Source organism: Phocoena phocoena, chromosome 4 (assembly GCF_963924675.1).
Source record: "Phocoena phocoena chromosome 4, mPhoPho1.1, whole genome shotgun sequence".
Taxonomy (NCBI): domain Eukaryota; kingdom Metazoa; phylum Chordata; class Mammalia; order Artiodactyla; family Phocoenidae; genus Phocoena; species Phocoena phocoena.
The window spans coordinates 143,728,745-143,747,455 of record NC_089222.1 but is presented as its reverse complement, the minus strand read 5'-3'; the positions used below and the strand labels follow the sequence as shown (position 1 = coordinate 143,747,455).

At 46.0% G+C, this 18,711-nt stretch overlaps 1 protein-coding gene across 2 annotated transcripts; it reads right to left on the bottom strand.

Moving 5' to 3' along the window:
- Positions 1-965: 965 nt before the first annotated feature.
- Positions 966-11,306, bottom strand: NDUFV3 (NADH:ubiquinone oxidoreductase subunit V3). 2 transcript variants are annotated; one of them, XM_065876815.1, is made up of 4 exons: positions 11,259-11,306; positions 9,920-10,040; positions 3,862-4,956; positions 966-1,129 (listed from the first exon to the last, which is right to left on the bottom strand). In XM_065876815.1, the coding sequence occupies exons 1-4, from the start codon at positions 11,304-11,306 to the stop codon at positions 966-968; spliced, it is 1,428 nt and encodes a 475-aa protein (XP_065732887.1). The 2 variants fall into 2 exon arrangements, with proteins under 2 accessions (XP_065732887.1, XP_065732888.1); XM_065876816.1 differs by lacking the exon at positions 3,862-4,956.
- Positions 11,307-18,711: the final 7,405 nt, after the last annotated feature.

Below are 18,711 nucleotides of genomic sequence, written 5' to 3'. Positions count from 1 at the left end.
GCGCTCTGTGGCTAAATGAGCTCAGTCTGCCGGGCCACCTGGGAACCCAGCTGCTGCTGGACCCTATACGACCTTCACCTATCTGTAATGCCACCGCTCGAAACTTCCCCGAGTTTACATCCCATGCCTAATTTAAGTGAGCAAAAGAATTCCGATCCTTCTGATAATAAAATGCCATAATTTAGTAATTTCTTTGCAATGCAGCAGGTAGTTAAAATGTGTAAAACTCCTATTTCCAATTCATCAAGAACTAGGTCTACCAAATCAGAAGGCCCTGCTGCCCCTATCAACACCTTGCTGGTGAACCAGAAAACGCTGAACTGACCAGGGGTCCAGCACAGCAGAATCACAGAGGGAAAGCACCTGCAATTCTCTAATTGTGTGGATCTGTCCAGTGACCCATACTTTATAATTAAGGAAAAATTCCCGGACTTCTCTGGTGGCGCAGCGGTTAAGAATCCGCCTGCCAGTGCAGGCGACACAGGTTCAAACCCTCGTCCAGGAAGATCCCACATGCCGCGGAGTAGCTAAGCCCATACGCCACAACTACTGGGCCTGAGCTCTAGAGCCCACGAGCCACAACTACTGAAGCCCGTGCTCTAGAGCCTGTGCTCCGCAACAAGAGAAGCCACCGCAGTGAGAAGCCTGCACGCCGCAACGAAGAGTAGCCCCCACTTGCTACAACTAGAGAAAGCCTGTGCACAGCAACGAAGACCCAACACAGCCAGAAATAATTAATTAAAAAAATTTTTAATTAAAAAAAAGAGAAAAATTCCCTGCATATAGATGCATCTAAACACATGGTGAATAAATCATCAGCAGGACTGCTGCCAATTCACAACTCACTATGAAAGGTGCGGAAGGGAAAGCAATCCTACACACCAGGCCTCATGACCACTGAGTGGGTTTTATTTTCGCACGCAAGAATGCAGAAAGACACGGAAAGGTTAACCTTTAAACAGCTCTCAGTGGCGAGGTGACTCTCGTCCTGAGGAGGGCTGAGGCATCCTGAACTTCAAGAGCTCCAGGTTTAGGTCCAAGAAGGTGTACGTGCTGTAGTCATGATGCTGGAGATTCTTGTAGGTGGTGTTGTCAAATGGCTCAGCGGGGGTGGCGGCCAGCGGGGACTCTGCGGGGGAAACAGCGCAGGTGAGGATCCGAGAGGGAGGGAGCTTCTGAGTGAGTCAGCGCACACTCTCTCTCACACACACACACACACACACACACTCACATACCAAGCATTCTACATGAACCTTTCCTGAATGCACTGTCTACTTAGAAAAGCCCAGAAAGCAAGTGTCTTCAAAAGCAAAATAAATTAGCTGAAAATTTATACTAAAACATATAGCCTCAATAATGTAAGAAGTGGAATAGCTTTTACAACGTGCCTTAACATCTTAACTTTGTATACCTCTAGCCTTGAAAATGCCAAGAACAGTTATGGAGGGACTTTCAGGTCATTTAAAGATGCAAAAAAATAGCAGATCTATTAAAAAATGTCTCTAATAGAAATAAACCATTCACAGAAGAGAAATTTAAAAGCAGAAACTAAGTGAGCCTTTTAAGTCTCTAAACGCAAGAAAATTAGATAAAGCCCAGTGGTTTTAATAATGACACAGTTAAGGGGAACTGGAAATGAGATGTGTAGTTTCTGTTGTTTAACTTTTTTTGAAGAAGTTGTTGGTATACTTTAGATTCACAGACTAAGAAATACTTAGCCTTATTTCTCTAAGTGGAAAAAAGAATTAAAATCCACACACCTACGCAACTGGTGATCTTAGAACTAAGAGCACGGATGAAGCAAAAGACACCCAGCTCTCCTGCAACATGACACGCCACACGATGGAGGCACAGCGAAGCTGGCGTGGGGTGACGGCTCAGCCTGGTTAAGTTCTTACTGACCCTAAACCACTGCCGTCGGGACTCTCGCCACTCCTACTCACGCGGCACAAAAAATAGCTACGGTTTTCCACTATTTGGATTCATACCAAAAGTTTTGGCTTTCATTTTTTTGGTTGTATTAAAATAAATGATGTCTTATTTAAAGACGTGACATCCTTCCAATCTCAACACGCAGAGTATCTTCGATGTGCTACAGGGACATCCCAAGCAGATGCACTCTTACAGCCCAGGTGGGGAAGGTGCTGACTGGAGGGAACGAGGGTCTGGAGAACTCTTGTCCAACACCAATCCCCCCGGAGGGCCAGGAGCCAGGCAGCTGGGCTGGGAGAGCTACGAAGTCGGCCCCGTGTAGACGCTGCCCCTGCAAGTGAGCTGCACTCCTGGGCAGTGTCTTTGCCCTGAAGGGCAAAGAGAATACTGGAAAAATAACACAACCAGGGGCTTCCCCGGTGGCGCAGTGGTTGAGCGTCCGCCTGCCGATGCGGGGGACGCGGGTTCGTGCCCCGGTCCGGGAAGATCCCACGTGCCGCGGAGCGGCTGCGCCCGTGAGCCCTGGCCACTGAGCCTGCGCGTCCGGAGCCTGTGCTCCGCAACGGGAGAGGCCACAGCAGTGAGAGGCCCGCGTACCGCAAAAAAAAAAAAAAAAAAAAAAAATAACACAACCGTGAAAAAGTAGGGGCAAATTGTTTTCAAAAAGACTGCAGTCTGAAAACCCCCAATTCTCTATGTTATCATCCTGAAGGTTTTACAAATTTACAGCAGAATGACTAACACAGCAGCATCAGGAAAGTGGTTCTTGACGTCTGGAGAAGACTGGCAGGGGCTGGCACTTCGCACATTTATGAAAGAGAAGATGGAGAGGGAAGAAAACACATCAATCCCGTCAACATAGTGCAACCCGTAAGTATAATTACAGGTAATGTAAATTAGGCAAGGGGGAGGGCTTTAAAAAGAAGAGAGCAAACAGGAAGGAGCAGGGTTTGTCAGTGATGCGTTTTCAAGAGCCACAGATCCTAAGACAGGAGACCTGCTTTACAGTTTTGCCATGATCCACCTAGCGCACACTGCATTTTATGAAGTTCAAAGCGCAAGAAAATGGTAAAATAATAGGAATAAAGTTTCTCTTTAAAAATTTAGGGTAGCAGGGCTTCCCTGGTGTGGCAGTGATTGAGAGTCCGCCTGCCGATGCAGGGGACGCGGGTTCGTGCCCCGGTCCGGGAAGATCCCACATGCTGCGGAGCGGCTGGGCCCGTGAGCCATGGCAGCTGAGCCTGCGCGTCCGGAGCCTGTGCTCCGCAACGGGAGAGGCCACAACAGTGAGAGGCTCGCGTACCGCAAAAAAAAAAGAAAAAAGAAAAAAGAAAAAAATGTAGGGTAGCGAAAAAGCCCTTCATGAAAATTCAATATAGAAAAAGCAGCCCACTGTGCTCTTTACGAGCAGGAACTGTCTGGGGTAAATCAGACTCGTGCATTTCACGGCTGCCTTCATGCCACGGCTTTACTCCCTAAAACGCGGTTTTCCCTTAGGCATAAAGATGCTGAAAGCCACAGCCTGTCTGGCTCACCTGAAGACCATCAGTACAGCTGGAACTATCGCTCCTCACCCGTGGGAGTTTAACAGGACAGCCCCCCTCCACTCAGTGACATGCTCTGCAGGTTCAAGAAATGAACACATGAACACCCTCAAAAGTTAAGGGTGCCTATTTTCACAAGTTACACTGGTTAAGGGACAGTCCAAGAGTGCCAAGGGCATACTCTTCCACTGTGATATAAATTTCAAATGTTTCAGGGATTTTTATCCGTAACTAACATATATCCCTCAGCTTATCTGAGACAGGGCTATAGGCCGTGTTCCTATTGCAGAATCTGATCGAGCGTAAGGCTTCTTCAGATCACACAGCTCTTCAGTCTCACCCACCACCACAGGACAAGAGCTCTCGGCCCCAAGTCAAGGTATACCCTGCGTGCCGTCCTGGCCTTCCATCTGAGCTGCTGGGTCCTCGATGACTCCACCCTTTTCCTCAAGCTTTAGGACCGCTGTCTTTTCATCACAAACGTCTTTATTGTGAACAGGGACTGGCTTCACATTACTCGCTGGTAACTGATCTTCCAAAATCTCTCCCTTGGCCTTCAGGATTCCTTCTGCTACTCGCTTTCCCAGATCTTCTTTTCGGAACAGGGAAAGAGCCACCTCCCCATCAGGCTCTGGTACTTGTTTTTCCAAAAGCCTTTCCTTGGTCTCCGGAGTCGCTGGCAGCCGTCTTCCTGCTCTGGTTTCCGCAGACTGAGTGGGCGCTGGGCTGCCACGCGGCCGCGTGGATAATCCTGGTTTCGTCCGGTCAGATAAGGTTTTTGTAATTTCCAGCGGCTTCTGGCTTTCCTTATCCATTCCATTTGATGTAGATACTTTCTGCCATTGTTTTTCCTTTACATCTTGCTCCATAAACTTTTCACCTGCGTGTGACTTGGGTGCTGTGGTTTTTGGTTTGGGGTCTTTTCTGTCCTCTGATGGTTGACGGGAGGCCCCTTTCTTCTTTGCCCCGTGGGGCCTCTGTGCAGAGACGAGGTCCGGATGCAGCTGCCGTGATACACTCTTCTCTTGTGCAGGTATTTCAATTTGGGGGGCCCCACCTGCAGAGGAATGGGAGGCCTGTGCTACGGGAAACCCTCCTCTGAGTTTGCTCTTTGCCTGAGGACCCGCTTCTGAGCTGTCACCCTCCTCATCTGACTCGGAATCAGAGGAGCTGGACGAAGATGAAGACGAAGATGAGTCATCTGTCCCTTTCCTGCCCTGCTGGGTTCCTTCTGAATCAGAACCCTGTTTTCTGAATGGAGGTGCAACTTTCTGAGGAAACTCTACCAAAGTCTTTCTTGGCAAAAACTTCAGAACCCCTTGGTCTGTGAGCGGCATGCTGGCATCGGGGTTAGGGCCAGCTAGCACCCTGCCTTGCTTCACAACTGGTGGGGAAGAAGTGGGTGAAGGTACGTTTTTAGACAATTCATCTGCTGTTGGGGTGGCTAGCTGCTGGCCCCTCTCCTTTGGCTCCACTACATCTAGGAAATGGCATAAAGAGGAAGATTATTTTTAATATTTAGTAAAACAGTGAAAATTCACCAAGGCCACAGACATTTCATTACATATCACTTTGTTATTGATAATATCTTCAACATAATCATCTTAGGAACTGTTCCGTCGAAACCCATTCTTAAGCGAAAGGCAAGCCACACAAGACAGAGAACAGTAAAAAACGCAGATGTTTTTCTTGGTGGCTGAAACTTTTTAAGATGGGATTTTTACCAACAGAAGTAACAATCTTGTCTCCATTTTTTGCAGCGAGAGCTGCTGGATGGTAATTTTTTAAGCTACTATTTTCATCTAAATTTAAGATAAACTATAATATAAAGGTATTTTCAGATGATGAAGTTTTAGAAATGTATCATTTCTTAAATCCCTAAAAAAATTGGTGCACCTCAAATATTTTTAAAAATTACCCGTATTGTATGAACTTGAACTTTCTGAGCAAAACAGCAAAGCAGAAGTAGAGACAGTGGCCTGGTTTGGGTCTGGGGTGCGCATATGCATGAGTCTAAGAGTGGGAGATCAGACTGAGGGCGTAATGTGACTCAAGTGAAGGTGCCGGAGAGGATGGAAGTCCTGCAAAATCCTATCATTTGGGGATCTCCTCTGCCAAGGAAAAGTATTCCAAGACCAGAAAAGTCTAAAATAATTTAGTATCATATGTATCATTGGAAACAATGAGTTTTAAGCTGTTACAAAAAGATGCTGATATAAAAGTCTTAGACTTTGTAGAGTCAGTTACAAAAGAAAATGAAAGCCTGCCACAGTACATTCATGAGAGCTCATTTCATTCAGGTTTCTCAGGTGCTAAATCTTTTTTAACCATACAGATTAGAAGAAAAATACAGGGTAAGTGTTTACAAATTAAAATTACTTTTCAAATCTAAAGCAAAACTTATAAAGTATATTTCAGATGAGCAAACTCTAAATGCATTCCTTACTTTCAAGTCTAGGAGTCTACTTTATACTAAAAAGTATACTACTTCTTTAAAGTGGAAAAAAATGTATTTCTAACTTTACCATCTTACTGGTATCCAAAAAAGTTTCTAATTGTTTTCTGAGCTCAGGAACTCTCTCTCTGTCTAAAACAGAATGATAGAAAATGGTCAAAGAAAACTGAGGAATAACCAGAAATAATGAGAAATGGGCCAGAGAGAGGTTAATGGACAGTGTAAGAGGATATGACTGAACAGCTGGAGCAGTGGGTCACTGCTTTAAAAACCATCACCGTGTCACCTCCACCCCCCGCCCCCCGCCATGCCGTCTGATTCTGTGGCCGTGTGCCACCCCAGAATCTGCATTCTGCTACAGGAGCAGAACAGAGCTCCAGGATCGTGTTAAACATAAAACCATGGCAAAGGCGTGCGCGTGCGCTTGAACTCGTCTTTCTAAACCATACCTGATATAGCCCAGAAGTTCCTATAAGCAATGGGTAACACAGGCTGGTCTACGAACCCTGCTAGCCTGCTCACCTGTATCATTAATACACTTCTACGCTGAGCATGAATTTTCCAAGTGTGAAATATTAACTTAAAATAAGGCTTATTTTAGATAGGCTGCTATCTAATTATTATGCCTCAATCTTCTAAAATTTATTGTGGAGATTTTTAAAACTGTAAATAAGTTATTAAAACGTTAGAGTTTATCACCTATTGAAAACAGGAAGAAAACTTCAAATGATATAGTTTATTTTGTTTGAAAAAGGAAACTTGTCTTATTTAATGTTATAAGAACATTAATGTTCTAAAATATCTTTTATTCAGGCTTAGTTATTGGGACAATTCCATGGAAAGGCTCATAGAATAAGCCTCAGTGGCATATTTGCTTTTTATTAAGAGCCAACCTCTGACCTGCTGCAGCAGAGGCCCAGCGTCCTCTGTGACTCAGCAGGAAGCCTGCCACGACGATCTGTGGCTGCCACCAGTGACCTCTGTGCCAAAGTGCCAGTGTGGACACCACACCTGCATTCACAGTGCAGGATGTCACCTGGAGACACAACCATCGGGTACAGGAACAATGGCTCTCATTTTGAATATAAGTATGACTTTACCTGTTTGTTTTCATGAAACCTCTTGCGTGTCTAGAGGCGGGATGCCTGCATACTCTGAAAACGTTTTAGTTTCAGTGTGACTTTCCTTGAAAGATAAATATACGAAAACACAAAGCTACTTAAATAAGACTAGCCATGGAGACACCCCTCCCGGCACAAGAGGGGGGCTCTCAGGGACGGTTTCGAACCCTCAGAGACCATCACAACCCACGTAAATAAAGGTCTACGAACACTAGTGACAGCGCAGAGACAGGAGCTCTCTTATTGCTTCTCTGTCTCCTCTCAATTTGAATTTCCTGAATTTCTTTCCTGCTCATTGAAAAGCAAGGGAGGGCATGACCTTCAACTTTTTAGTAGTCCCCTACTGAAAGGAAAAATGCCTTTGGTGTTTGAAACAGGTCAGCAGCCTTACAATACCACCACATCTTGTCAGTGGGTCACAAAACTAATTTCAGAAACGAAGCACATTGAGAAACAAAGGTGCATTTCAACAGGATGTGAAGGAATAGTTATTCAAATTCTGTATGGTAACTAAAACCTCTTTTTACATGTTTTTTACTATTAAAAAAAGTTTTGTTTTGTTTTTTTTGGTTTTGGTTTTAATGAACATGCGAGAACTGAGACTTTTTTCAGAGGCAAGACAGCACATTGCTTATAAATATGGGCTGTGGGGCCTTACTGCCTGGGCTCAGACTGGGCTCCACTACCGACATCTGTGTGACCTTGGGCAGCTCAGGAGTCCCCCGCCCACTTTCTCATCTATAACCCAGGGATACTAACGGTACCTTCTCACGGGGTGTGGAGGGGAGATACGGGGTGTGGCGGGGAGATACGGAGTGCTTAAAACAGTGCCTAGCAACGCTGGTTAGAATTAAATACATCAAACCCCTATTTCCGGAGATTCCTCGTTTCTCAAACTGGAACAGGGGCTTGAAGCAGATAATGAACTTTGGCTTCCTGAAAGAGTCTTTAGAAAGCCACATAGGAGTTATCCCGTCAATGGTTGCTTACTGATTATTGCAAAATTCAGCCTAGCGATGGAATTCACCAGAACATCAAAGCTGGCAAGCCGGGCAGCTGTGCAGGGGAGGCATCCACCTGGAGACCCGGATTCTGATGTCTGTGCTTGCAGTGCCGGCAGCTCCCCTCAGGAAGGAAGCGCGGGCTACGATGAGCTGCGCCCCAGGTGGAACAATGGAGAGCGTGTTCACCCCAGATGCAGATCCCCAGACTAGACGTGAACCCAAGGGTGAGCGCTCAGGGCCCCGTCTGCATGCAGGGAACTTTCCCTCGAGCTTCCAAAACCACCCACAGTGGCAATGCGCCACTGGCAGGCCAAAGCATTTCTGTATCTTACACTCACCAATCACTGACACTTCGGGAGAAATACTGAGGCCTGCACATGTTGACTTAGAAGCATCATTTCTTTTTCTTCATGGAGGGACTGTAATTATTTTTTAAATTCTGAGATACAAACATAATGTGCATTAAAGACGGTGTAGCTCTAAAAACTGTCCTCCCACCTGACGGCACATACACATGACACGCCGGTTGTCAGTCTCACATCGACCAGGCCAAGACTGGCGCACTGATCCCGCTGGGCACGGAGGAACTCCGAGGGCGGCACGGCCTGCCACGCCCAGAGGCAGAAGCTACATGAGCCCGAGGCCAACTCCCAGCTCGGTGTTCCCTGCTCGTAACTGCACCCCAAACCGCCACAGGATGAAGTATCCCATTTCTACTCATATGCAGAAGCATGTTTGTAAAAAGGGGGATCTTTGGAAAAAAGAAGAGTCCTTATGTTTAAGATACCTGTTTAGAAACGTACAGATGAAAATGGAATTCTGGCTTTAAAAACACAGCAGGCACAGGACAGAAAACAAGCTCCTGCTGAACTCGGACGGGGGCGCGTAGACACCACAGGGAGGGTACACCTGCTCAGCGTGGACGGATGGCGTGTGAAAGGCAGTGGGTGGCTGGCTCTCTCAACAGCGCGCGGACGTTTTATAGGCTGCCCACGTCTCTGTGGGCAGATGAACGGGGACTAAACAAAAGTGTCTACACGCTTTTCAAGCATTCAAACTGAGTAAATGATATTTTGATGAAAACAAGACAAACTCCAATTATCCTTCTAAACCCCACACAGTCAAAGCTTTATAAAGAGACTGTATATATCATATGCATATATTAAGAGTTAACTAGGGTTTCATCAGTTAAGACTAAACGCAGTGGACCTGGATTATAACCAGGTTCACACTGCTGCGTTTCCTGCTCTCCTCCTATGAGGATATACTACACTGGATTCAGGGGAAAGAGTCAAAACTGGTGATAAAAGTCAAAATGACTGTGGACAGAGCTGGAAGCAGATTAGAATCACGCTTCACCAGAGTCATAATGGAAGACGGTACCTACTCCTAACTCTCTCTCCACAGTCGTAAAAGGATGCCTGCAATCCTGGGCTATGACCAAGCAAAGCCTGGGAGACTACGGATAAGTCCCAGAGACACTGAAAAGTCACAATCAGGGAAGAAAAAAAAGGAGGGGTTCACAGCTGCTTCACGGAAGTATGGGATCGGTATGAGGGCCACCTAAATGCCACAGAGCCTGCATACTCCGCATCCCGTTGCCATCCGTGGAGTTTGGCATTTAGAAAATACAGAGAGAACAGTTCAGGGCTAATCGTTGAGTTCAGCCTTAACAGAGTTAACTGTTATGTTACTGATGTGTTTGGTCTAAAGCCTGTTACAGATCCTATGTCTGATTATAACCTGGACACTGCTAGAAACAAAGAGTCCAATTACGTAGCTAGTAAACTCCTTTTCCTGCTTGGGAAGCTGAGTGATTTACTCTGTATTCTGTCTCCCTTATGACGACCACTAAAATCTTACTTTTTGGTGGACTTTGCTTCTTGGGATTCGGTGGCAATCCCTTTTCATTCTTTCCTGATTCTGCAGAGAGAGAAACTGTAGAAGCAAGTCCTCGAAACACTCCTGCTTCTAGGAGCACAGTCTGACAAAAGAATGGCACAAATACGAATATTTTAGAGTAATACCGTTTTTAACAGCTATTACGACATGAAAACTATGTATTATTATGACATATAAATGCTTTGCATACATATGGCATATTTCTAACAGTTATTACAATTCTCTTAATCTATGTGTATTATGGAAATTTGGGAAAATACTAAAAAAGCTGCAAGAAAAGAACACCTGAGTTCAAGGACAGTCACTATTAACATTCGGGTATTTCTCCAACCACTTTCTCCTGAGCGTACTGTTTTGTACTCTCCAATTACCTATCAACCTACAAAATACTGATTCTTTTCATAAAATGTTTTCCTGTACTTAGAATATAAAGTAGAAGCACTATCTAGCCATGAAAAATAATGTAGATGAATAATAGTTGCTTCAAAACTGCCTACCATGTATCATAAGTGGAAAGCATTTTACAGACCGTTAATTCACTCAGCATACATTTACTAAGGCCTGCTATGTGCTGGGCACTGTCCCAGATGCTGGACACAGGAGAGAGGTGCCTACAGCCCATGTACGAGAGTGAAACATTTGCTTCTTATGGTTATGACGTCAGCACGTGTGTATATGTATACATGAAAGCTAAAACAAAAATGAACTGGGACTAGATATGCAGAGGTAAACAGTGGCCTCTCTGACAACAGATCTCCCCTCCAACCATCTGTACTTTATTTTGCCACGAATAGTTCTTGCTTTTCTAATAAGAGCCCCTTTTAATTTTAAAGATAGTGAAGGGGACTTCGCTTTTCCTATATGGAGAACGCCCTTCTTTCTTCCTTTTTTTTCACAGATGAGGTAACCTAAGCTGGCTTCACATGGCCTCGTAAGTTACCGGGTCAACCAGGTGCCTGAAAGTGCCCTCATTTCCTCGCGGGTTAAATAAGCAGTAGAGACACTGTCCTCAAGGGTTCGGACAGGGCTCGGCGCGGGGCACCAGCGGCCCCCACGCCTGTCGGAGGCCCGGACCGCACACCGGAGGTTCCCGGTGATCCAGCACCAGAGGGAGCGGTGGCCGGGGTCGCCGGGACCCTCGCCGCTCCCCGGGCCCGGCCCCCGACCCGGCGTCCTCTCCTCGGCCCGGGAAATGGGGTCAGAGGCGTCCCCGGACGGCTGGAGGTGACCGTTAGGGCCGCGGCCCTCGCCCCGCCCTCCGCGGGCCCCCGGGAGCCGGCCCGGCCCGGCCCCCCTTTACCTTCAGCCCCCCGGCTAGTCCTTGCCGCAGCAGAAACGAGGCCGCCATGGCCATGACGGGGGCACGGACCGAGGAACAGGCCGGGCGGAAGAAGGTCACACCTAACAGACGCGGCCGCAGCGCGCCCTCTGCCACCTGAGGGCCCGCCCCCTAGGATGAAGGCGCCAATCACAGGCAGGGACAGGGCGGGGCGGGGCTCCGGCTGCTGCGCGCGCACCACCGCCGAGGTCCTGCGCGCGCATCCTGGCGGCCTCCAGGCTCCCCGCGCTGCGCCTCGAGGCCACGCCCCCGGGAAGAGCCACCAATCACTGGCGGTTGGGGCCCGCGGACCCGGACGGCGGGGCGGCCTGGGCGCTGGGTCACCGAAGTGATCATTGTGGGTGCCATTTCCTGTACTCCGGAGTGGTCACCTGTGGTCACCCTGCAGGGCAGCCTCAGGTGGGACCGTGGACGCTCTTTTGGCCTGTGACCGCACTAGTCCCGTAGCCAAACAGATCAGAAGTGCAAGCTTTAGTTTACTTGAGTGTTTATAACTTGCGGTGCAGACTCCCCCCAAGTTAGGCATAGACATGGAGTAGGTGTAGTTAGTTATTGGCTTCCTTCTGCCCCATTGATCGTGCCTTCAATCCCCACTCCTGCCCATGCCCGGTGCCGGGAAGCATTCCAACCAAGAGGCGCATACCCACACCTCAACTCCACCCGGGAGAGGCCCCCCACCTTGGCTAAGGCTGGAGACTCATACGAGTGCCAGATAAATGGGTAAAACAGATACCCCGTGAAACCGTGCCCCATAGGGTTAAAAAAAAAGCATCCGCATAGGATTAACAGAAACTGGTGACTAACAGAAATACCTGAGCTTGTCTGACAGAACAGCAGCTAAAGGAACAGCTCGCTAAAAACTCTGCTTCTAACCTGCCTTCACTGACCAAGCTCACCTTAGTTACTTTTGACTCCTTAGTCACGCCTATAGATAACACCTCTGACCTATGGGTCACTGTAGTAATGGAGGCTTTAGTGGTTTTTCAAGAACTTCAGTGGTTTTTCAATGACCACTTCGGTGACCCAGCGCCCAGGCCGCCGCACCGTTTTTCAGGAACTTGGGGTGGGCTCCTGTCCAGTTCAAGCCGGCTAAGACTGGTTGGGATCACCAACCCTAAAACTGGGCCCGTGCCAGGTGTCGGACAAATGACCTTTTGAGATCAGAGGATGGAAAACTCCACCCTCAGATCACGCTAATCAGGAGGAACAGATGTCACCGTGACATCTGCTGCAAATCTCTAACTATCTGAGGGCCTGTTCTGCCAGTTTCTCCCAGAGCACAGAGGGCCTCATTCCTGATGTCCACCCTGAGCTCCTTTCAGGGGGTGTTGAAGGTGAGCGGCTGCAGTGGTGGATGACCTCATCTTTGTAGAGGCAGATGGCAAGTGACAATTTGTAGCTGGCACCAGCACCTAAGCCTGGGGGGAGCAGGACCTCCTTGGACGCTGCTGCAGGCAGGTGGGGAGGTTAAGCAGGCCTACACGACATTTGGCCAAAAGGAACAGAAGCAACAGTGCCAAGTGCAAGAGGCAAATAGGAAATAGAAAAATCAAGCAGGGGCCAGAGAAAGGGCCGGTGGTTTCACAGGTATTTGTGGAGAGGAGATTATATCTTATTTCACAGTCAGCTGGAAAAGTGTAGGCTAGATTTTGCTGCCAGCGGGGGTTGTTCCTCAGTTGTTAGTTCTCTGCCCTAGTCGTTCTGCAGGCACCGTCACCTCCGCCTGAAGTTCTAGCAAGTGATGATCCAGCGTTTTTAGGCAAAACCTCAAAAACTTGTGTTTGTCTATATTCCTTAATAAATCACATACAATTCTATCTAAACTATTAGGAATCCACCACCTACCCAACCAAGGGTGAATTAAACTTCTTTTTAAGATAACTGGATAACTTGGGCATCACTTGGACCCAGTGATGGGTCCTGAACTCAAAGGTGTTTGGGCCAAAGAGGAAAATTAACATACTCAGCTCTCACACCTTCCATACGCATGACCTCACTCTGCATCCTGGGCTAATATGTACATGCTTTGTAAGCCCCAAAGGAAATGTATTATGGCATTATCCTATGTAAATAAGTATGATTTAATTATGTCTTAAATTAAGATTTTTTTTAAAACAAAGCTTTCAATAACAGTGTAGTTTTAAAATTTATTTTTATTGGAGTATAGTTGATTTACAGTGTTGTGTTAGTTTCAGGGGTACAGCAAAGTGATTCAGTTTTATATATATATATATATTTTTTTTTTTCAGTCTTTTCCCATATAGATTATTACAAAATATTGAGTATAGTTCCCTGTGCTATACAGTAGGTCCTTGTTGTTTATTTTATGTATAGTAGTGTGTATATAATAACAGTGTAGTTTAAAACTATTTTTCAGAATGACCATACATAGTATGCCTTACTAAGTAAGATAATTTTCTTTTTAATAATCGAATAAAAAAACCAGATTGCTCAGCAAACAGGAAAAGTAAATTTAAAAGCTTTTACATAAAGAAAATAAAGTTGAAGTTATATTGGATGTACCTAAAACTGTGTTTTAAAACATATGTAATGACTTCTATTTCTGGCAGTATGTGACCACGAGACGTAATGAAAAACCCTCGGGTTACAAAACATGTAGCAATGCTGGGTACAATATTACAAGCATAATTTCAAACGACCAGTTCCGTTCTCACGCCAGTTCCGTTTTCCGTGGTCTCTGCTGGCTCCTATTCATGACTGCCGGGCAGTGATGTTTCTGGGCTCTTCTCTGTGGGAATTCCCAAGTTCTGGGTTGAATGTGCATCCCTCCTGAGTGGATTTGGGTTTTGCCATACCCTTCCTAGTGCTGGTTGTCTTGGTCTAGTGTGATCATGTTTTTCACAGTCTGGAGTGTCCTGGACCACAGGAAGTGTGTGTCTCCAGGGGCCAAAAAACAGAAGCCAGAAACTGCAAGAAGCCAGCACTGCCCTGGGAGCATTTGCTGATCTCAGTTAAGCCAAAGCATTGGTTTAACTGACATCAGAAGAGGAGACAAGACTTTGGCCCTGAGGACACTTGGGAGTGGGCTGGAGAGCACCAGAGGAAGCCCTTGCAGAGCTCCCCTCAGTGACAGGGTGAACCTGGGCAAAGCCACCCACTAGCAAAAAAATCTGCAAAGAAAGTCCACAGGAAATGTGTCTATTTCGGGTGGGGTTACATATCTCAAGGCCTATTCTCTCTTGAGTCTGGGGTTAAAACATACACATACCTCCCATGGTCCAGGATGTGCCAAGCCCTAAAATTAAAATTTCTCTCTAGCAAAAGATACTATAAAAAGTGAAATGATAAGCCACAAACCGGGAAGTCATTTAACTCGTGAGGAATTGGTATCCAAAATACATAAAGTGTTTCCTACTTATTAACAAGAGAGACAAGCCAACCAAAAGAATCAGATAGGGGCTACTTCTGGAGGGGATTTGGGAGACTGGAGTGAGGCCTACATGGAAGGGAGCCTTGGGGCTTCAGTTCTATTTCTAATGGTTAGCTCTTAAGGTATATTGGGGGTACATGAGTGTTTGCTCTCTTATATGCATGGTTTTGATTTGTAAGAAATATTTCATAATGCATTTTGATGAGTTAAAAAAACCCACAAATGTTTTGTTTCATTTGGTGCTTCAAAGTTATATGATTGTTTTCTTTTCTCTTTTCTTTTTTTACTTTTTGACCATGCCATGAATCATGTGGGATCTTAGTTCCCGAATCAGGGATCCAACCCGTGCCCCCTGCAGTGGAAGCACAGAGTCTTAACCACTGGACCACCAGGGAAGTCCTGATATGATCGTTTTAGATGCCCACTGTTTCATGGAAAAGATGTAGATTCCAATGATGCCCTAGAAAGTCTGTCTTCTTGTACACTGACACGATGACTAGGATTATCCAGCAAGGTCCTGTGTATATGAATCCTGCATATATAAGCATGCTCTAACTCATTCTCATGGACCAACTGGGATAAAACTTGCATCCAGCTTGGAAGATCTGCTTTCACGTTTCTCCCACCTCACCAAGTGGCTGTTACTGGAGACTTTCCAAGCCTCTGATGGACAAAGGTCGCTACCAACTAAGCGAGAAGCTGAGTGCTGCCACCAAGAACTTAGTTGTTATAATACTAGTGTCCTCAAGATGAAACTATGTGTCGTAGTAGCCTGTGAGGGCTGCTGTAACAAAGGACCACAAACTGGGTGACTTAAAACAACAGACATTTATTGTCTGTTTTTCCTGGAGGTTGGAGTCCTAAATCAAGGTGTCAGCAGGGCCACGCGCCCCCTGAGATCCTGGGTAGAATCTTTCCTTGCCTCTTCTTAGCTGTGGTGGCCAGCAGTCCTTGCTGTCCCTGGGTTTCTGCTGCATCAGTCCAGTCTCTGCCTCTGTTTCCACAAGGCGTACTCCTTGTGTGTCTTCAGTGAGTCTTCCTTCTGTGCATGTCTGTGTATCTAAATTTCCCCCTATTATAAGGACACCAGTCGTATTGGATTAGGGCCCACCCTAATGACCTCATTATAACTTGATTACCTCTGTAAAGACCCTCTCTCCAAATAGGGTCATATTCTGAGGTCCTGGGGCTTAGGGCTTCCATATATCTTCAGTATATCTGGGGGAAACACAATTCAACCCATAACATATGTCAAAACCACACCAAATGGGAGATTATGAGTGACTTTATTTTTTTAATGGAAAAAATTGTTAAGCTTTACTGAGATATGGTTGACAAAACATTGTGTGGGTTTAAGGTGAATAATGTAATGATTTGACATATGTACAGTTGACCTTTGAACAACAGGCTTTGAACTACATGGGTCCACTTATACCTGTATCTTTTTCAATAAATATGGTACCTGTATTTTCCTTTTACAGATCTTTACATTAACTAAGTGTAGGGAAGTTTGTGTTCGATTAGCAATCATAACACACGGAATCAAAAGAACTGGGGTTTGAGTCCTGACTCGGAACAAACTGCGTCAGCTTCCTGCCCTTTGAGGCAGAGATAGCAGTACCTGCATTTCGACTGCACCGGGGGTTGGCGCCCCTAGCCCCTGAGTTGGTCAAGGGTCAAGTGTATATACTGCAAATTCTTACCACAGTAAGTTTAGTTAACACTCCCCTCGCCTCACATAGGTATAATTTTTGTGTGTGTGCTGAGAACTTTTAAGATCTACTCTATTAAATTTCCAGTATACAATCCAATATTCCTAACTATGGTCACCGTGTTGTACATTACATGCCCAGTGTTTATTCATCTTATAACTGGAGGTTTGTAGCCTTTGACCACCTTCACCCATTTTCTCCTGATTCCCCACTCCAACCCCTGTCCGTGTCAACTGCCAATCTGCTCTGTTTCTATGAGTTTGGTTTTTTTATTCCACATATAGATAAGATTATACAGTATTCATCTTTTTCTGCCTGTCTTATTTCACACAGAATCATGCCCTCTAGGTTCATCCATGTTGTTGCAATGGTGCAGTGGCAGGATTTACTTCTTTTTTATGGCTGAATTATATGTAGACATATATATATGTATATATATATATATGTAGCATTTTCTTTTTTCTCTTTTCCGTAAAATTTTTATTTTATTTTTTATTGAGATATAGTTGACGTATAACATTGTATCAGTTCCAGGTGTACAACATAATGATTCAGTATTTGTATACATTGTGAAATCATGACCACAGTAAGTCTAGGTAACATTCATTACCACACATAGTTGCAAACTTTTTTTTCTTGTGATGAGGACTTTCAAGATCTATTCTCTTAACTTTTAAAAAAATCAATTAATTGATTGATTGATTTTTGGCTGCATTGGGTCTTCGCTGCTGTGCGCGGGCTTTCTCTAGTTGCCACGAGCGGGGGCTACTCTTCGTTGTGGTGCGCGGGGGCTTCTCTTTTTGTGGAGCACGGGCTCTAGGTGCGTGGGCTCAGTAGTTGTGGCTCTCGGGCTTAGCTGCTCTGTGGCAGGTGGGATCTTCCCGAACCAGGGCTCGAACCCGTGTACCCTGTATTGGCAGGCAGATTCTTAACCCCTGCACCACCAGGGAAGCCCCTTCAAGTAGATTTGATTAAAATTAAAAAGGTAGATGTTATCATGAAATTTGATGAAAAAAATCTTGAGGAAAATAAGTCTTGTTGGCACAAGTACTATAAGAATTGTTTACATCTGATGGTCAAGTACAGATCTTTAAGTTTTCATTTATAGCTGCTCTGCGTCTTTTGATACAATGCAGGATTCCTCTTAACTCTTTATTATTTTTCCTCCAAATAACAAATAATAAAGACTTAAGAGGAATAGTGCAGCTCCAAAACAATTGTAGTTATTTCTCGAGGTTGTAACCTATAACATGAAAGTAGTGAAGCTTCCAGGTCAGTTTAGTGTTTGTTTGTTTTTTTCCGGTACGCGGGACGCGCAGGCTCAGCGGCCATGGTTCACGGGCCCAGCCTCTCCGCGGCACGTGGGATCTTCCCGGACCGGGGCACGAACCCGTGTCCCCTGCATCGGCAGGCGGACTCTCAACCACTGCGCCACCAGGGAAGCCCCAAGGTCAGGTTAAATACGCACATTACAGTTAATTGTATCTGTTAGAATGTGTGTTACAGAACATTTAAAACGATGTAAAACCACGATTGTAAAGAAAGTTAAATTTGCCTGTAAGCCTGCGATGACTGGCTGCCCCTTTCTAGGATCTCTGTGGTCTTGGTATTGTTATCCCACCCAGAAGAGAAACTGTAAATTCACCTGCGGGCCTGAAAAATACCCCAGACCATGAGTATGGACTTTCACTGTACCGGCTAGGTTAGCTGAATAGAAATGATGTTTATAGCCGACTCACCTTCAGAAACACTGTGGAGCCTCCTGCTTCCTCTGCTTTCTGCCCAGCGTCAATCCCTCCTTGGAAGCTCCCTTGCGATGATCTCATGTGAGTCTCTGGCTTAGCTCCTGCCCCTTCTCCCCACCCCCAACCTCCCGCCCCCAGCCCTCTGCGTTCTCTGTTCTGTGATACAGACTCTCTTCCATCTTCTGCCTCCATGAAAGCCCCTTTTACCTCATTGCCTTAAAGGAAGCCCAGGTTTTCCCAAGCATTCTGCTTTTTTAAAAAAAAATATTTATTTTATTTTTGGCTCCGGGTCTTAGCTGCGGCACTAGGGTTCTTCCTTGGGATCTTTGTTGCGGCACGGGGGATCCTCCATTGCGGCATGTTGGATCCTCCACTGCAGCGCGTGGGCTCCTCATTGTGGCACACAGGCTCAGTAGGTGTGGCACGCAGGCTTAGTTGCTCCGCGGCACGTGGGATCTTAGTTTCCCGACCAGGGATTGAACCTGGGACCCCTGCAATGGAAGGCTGATTCTTAACCGCTGGACCACCAGGGAAGTCTCCCAAGCATTCTGCTTTAAGTCTGGGTG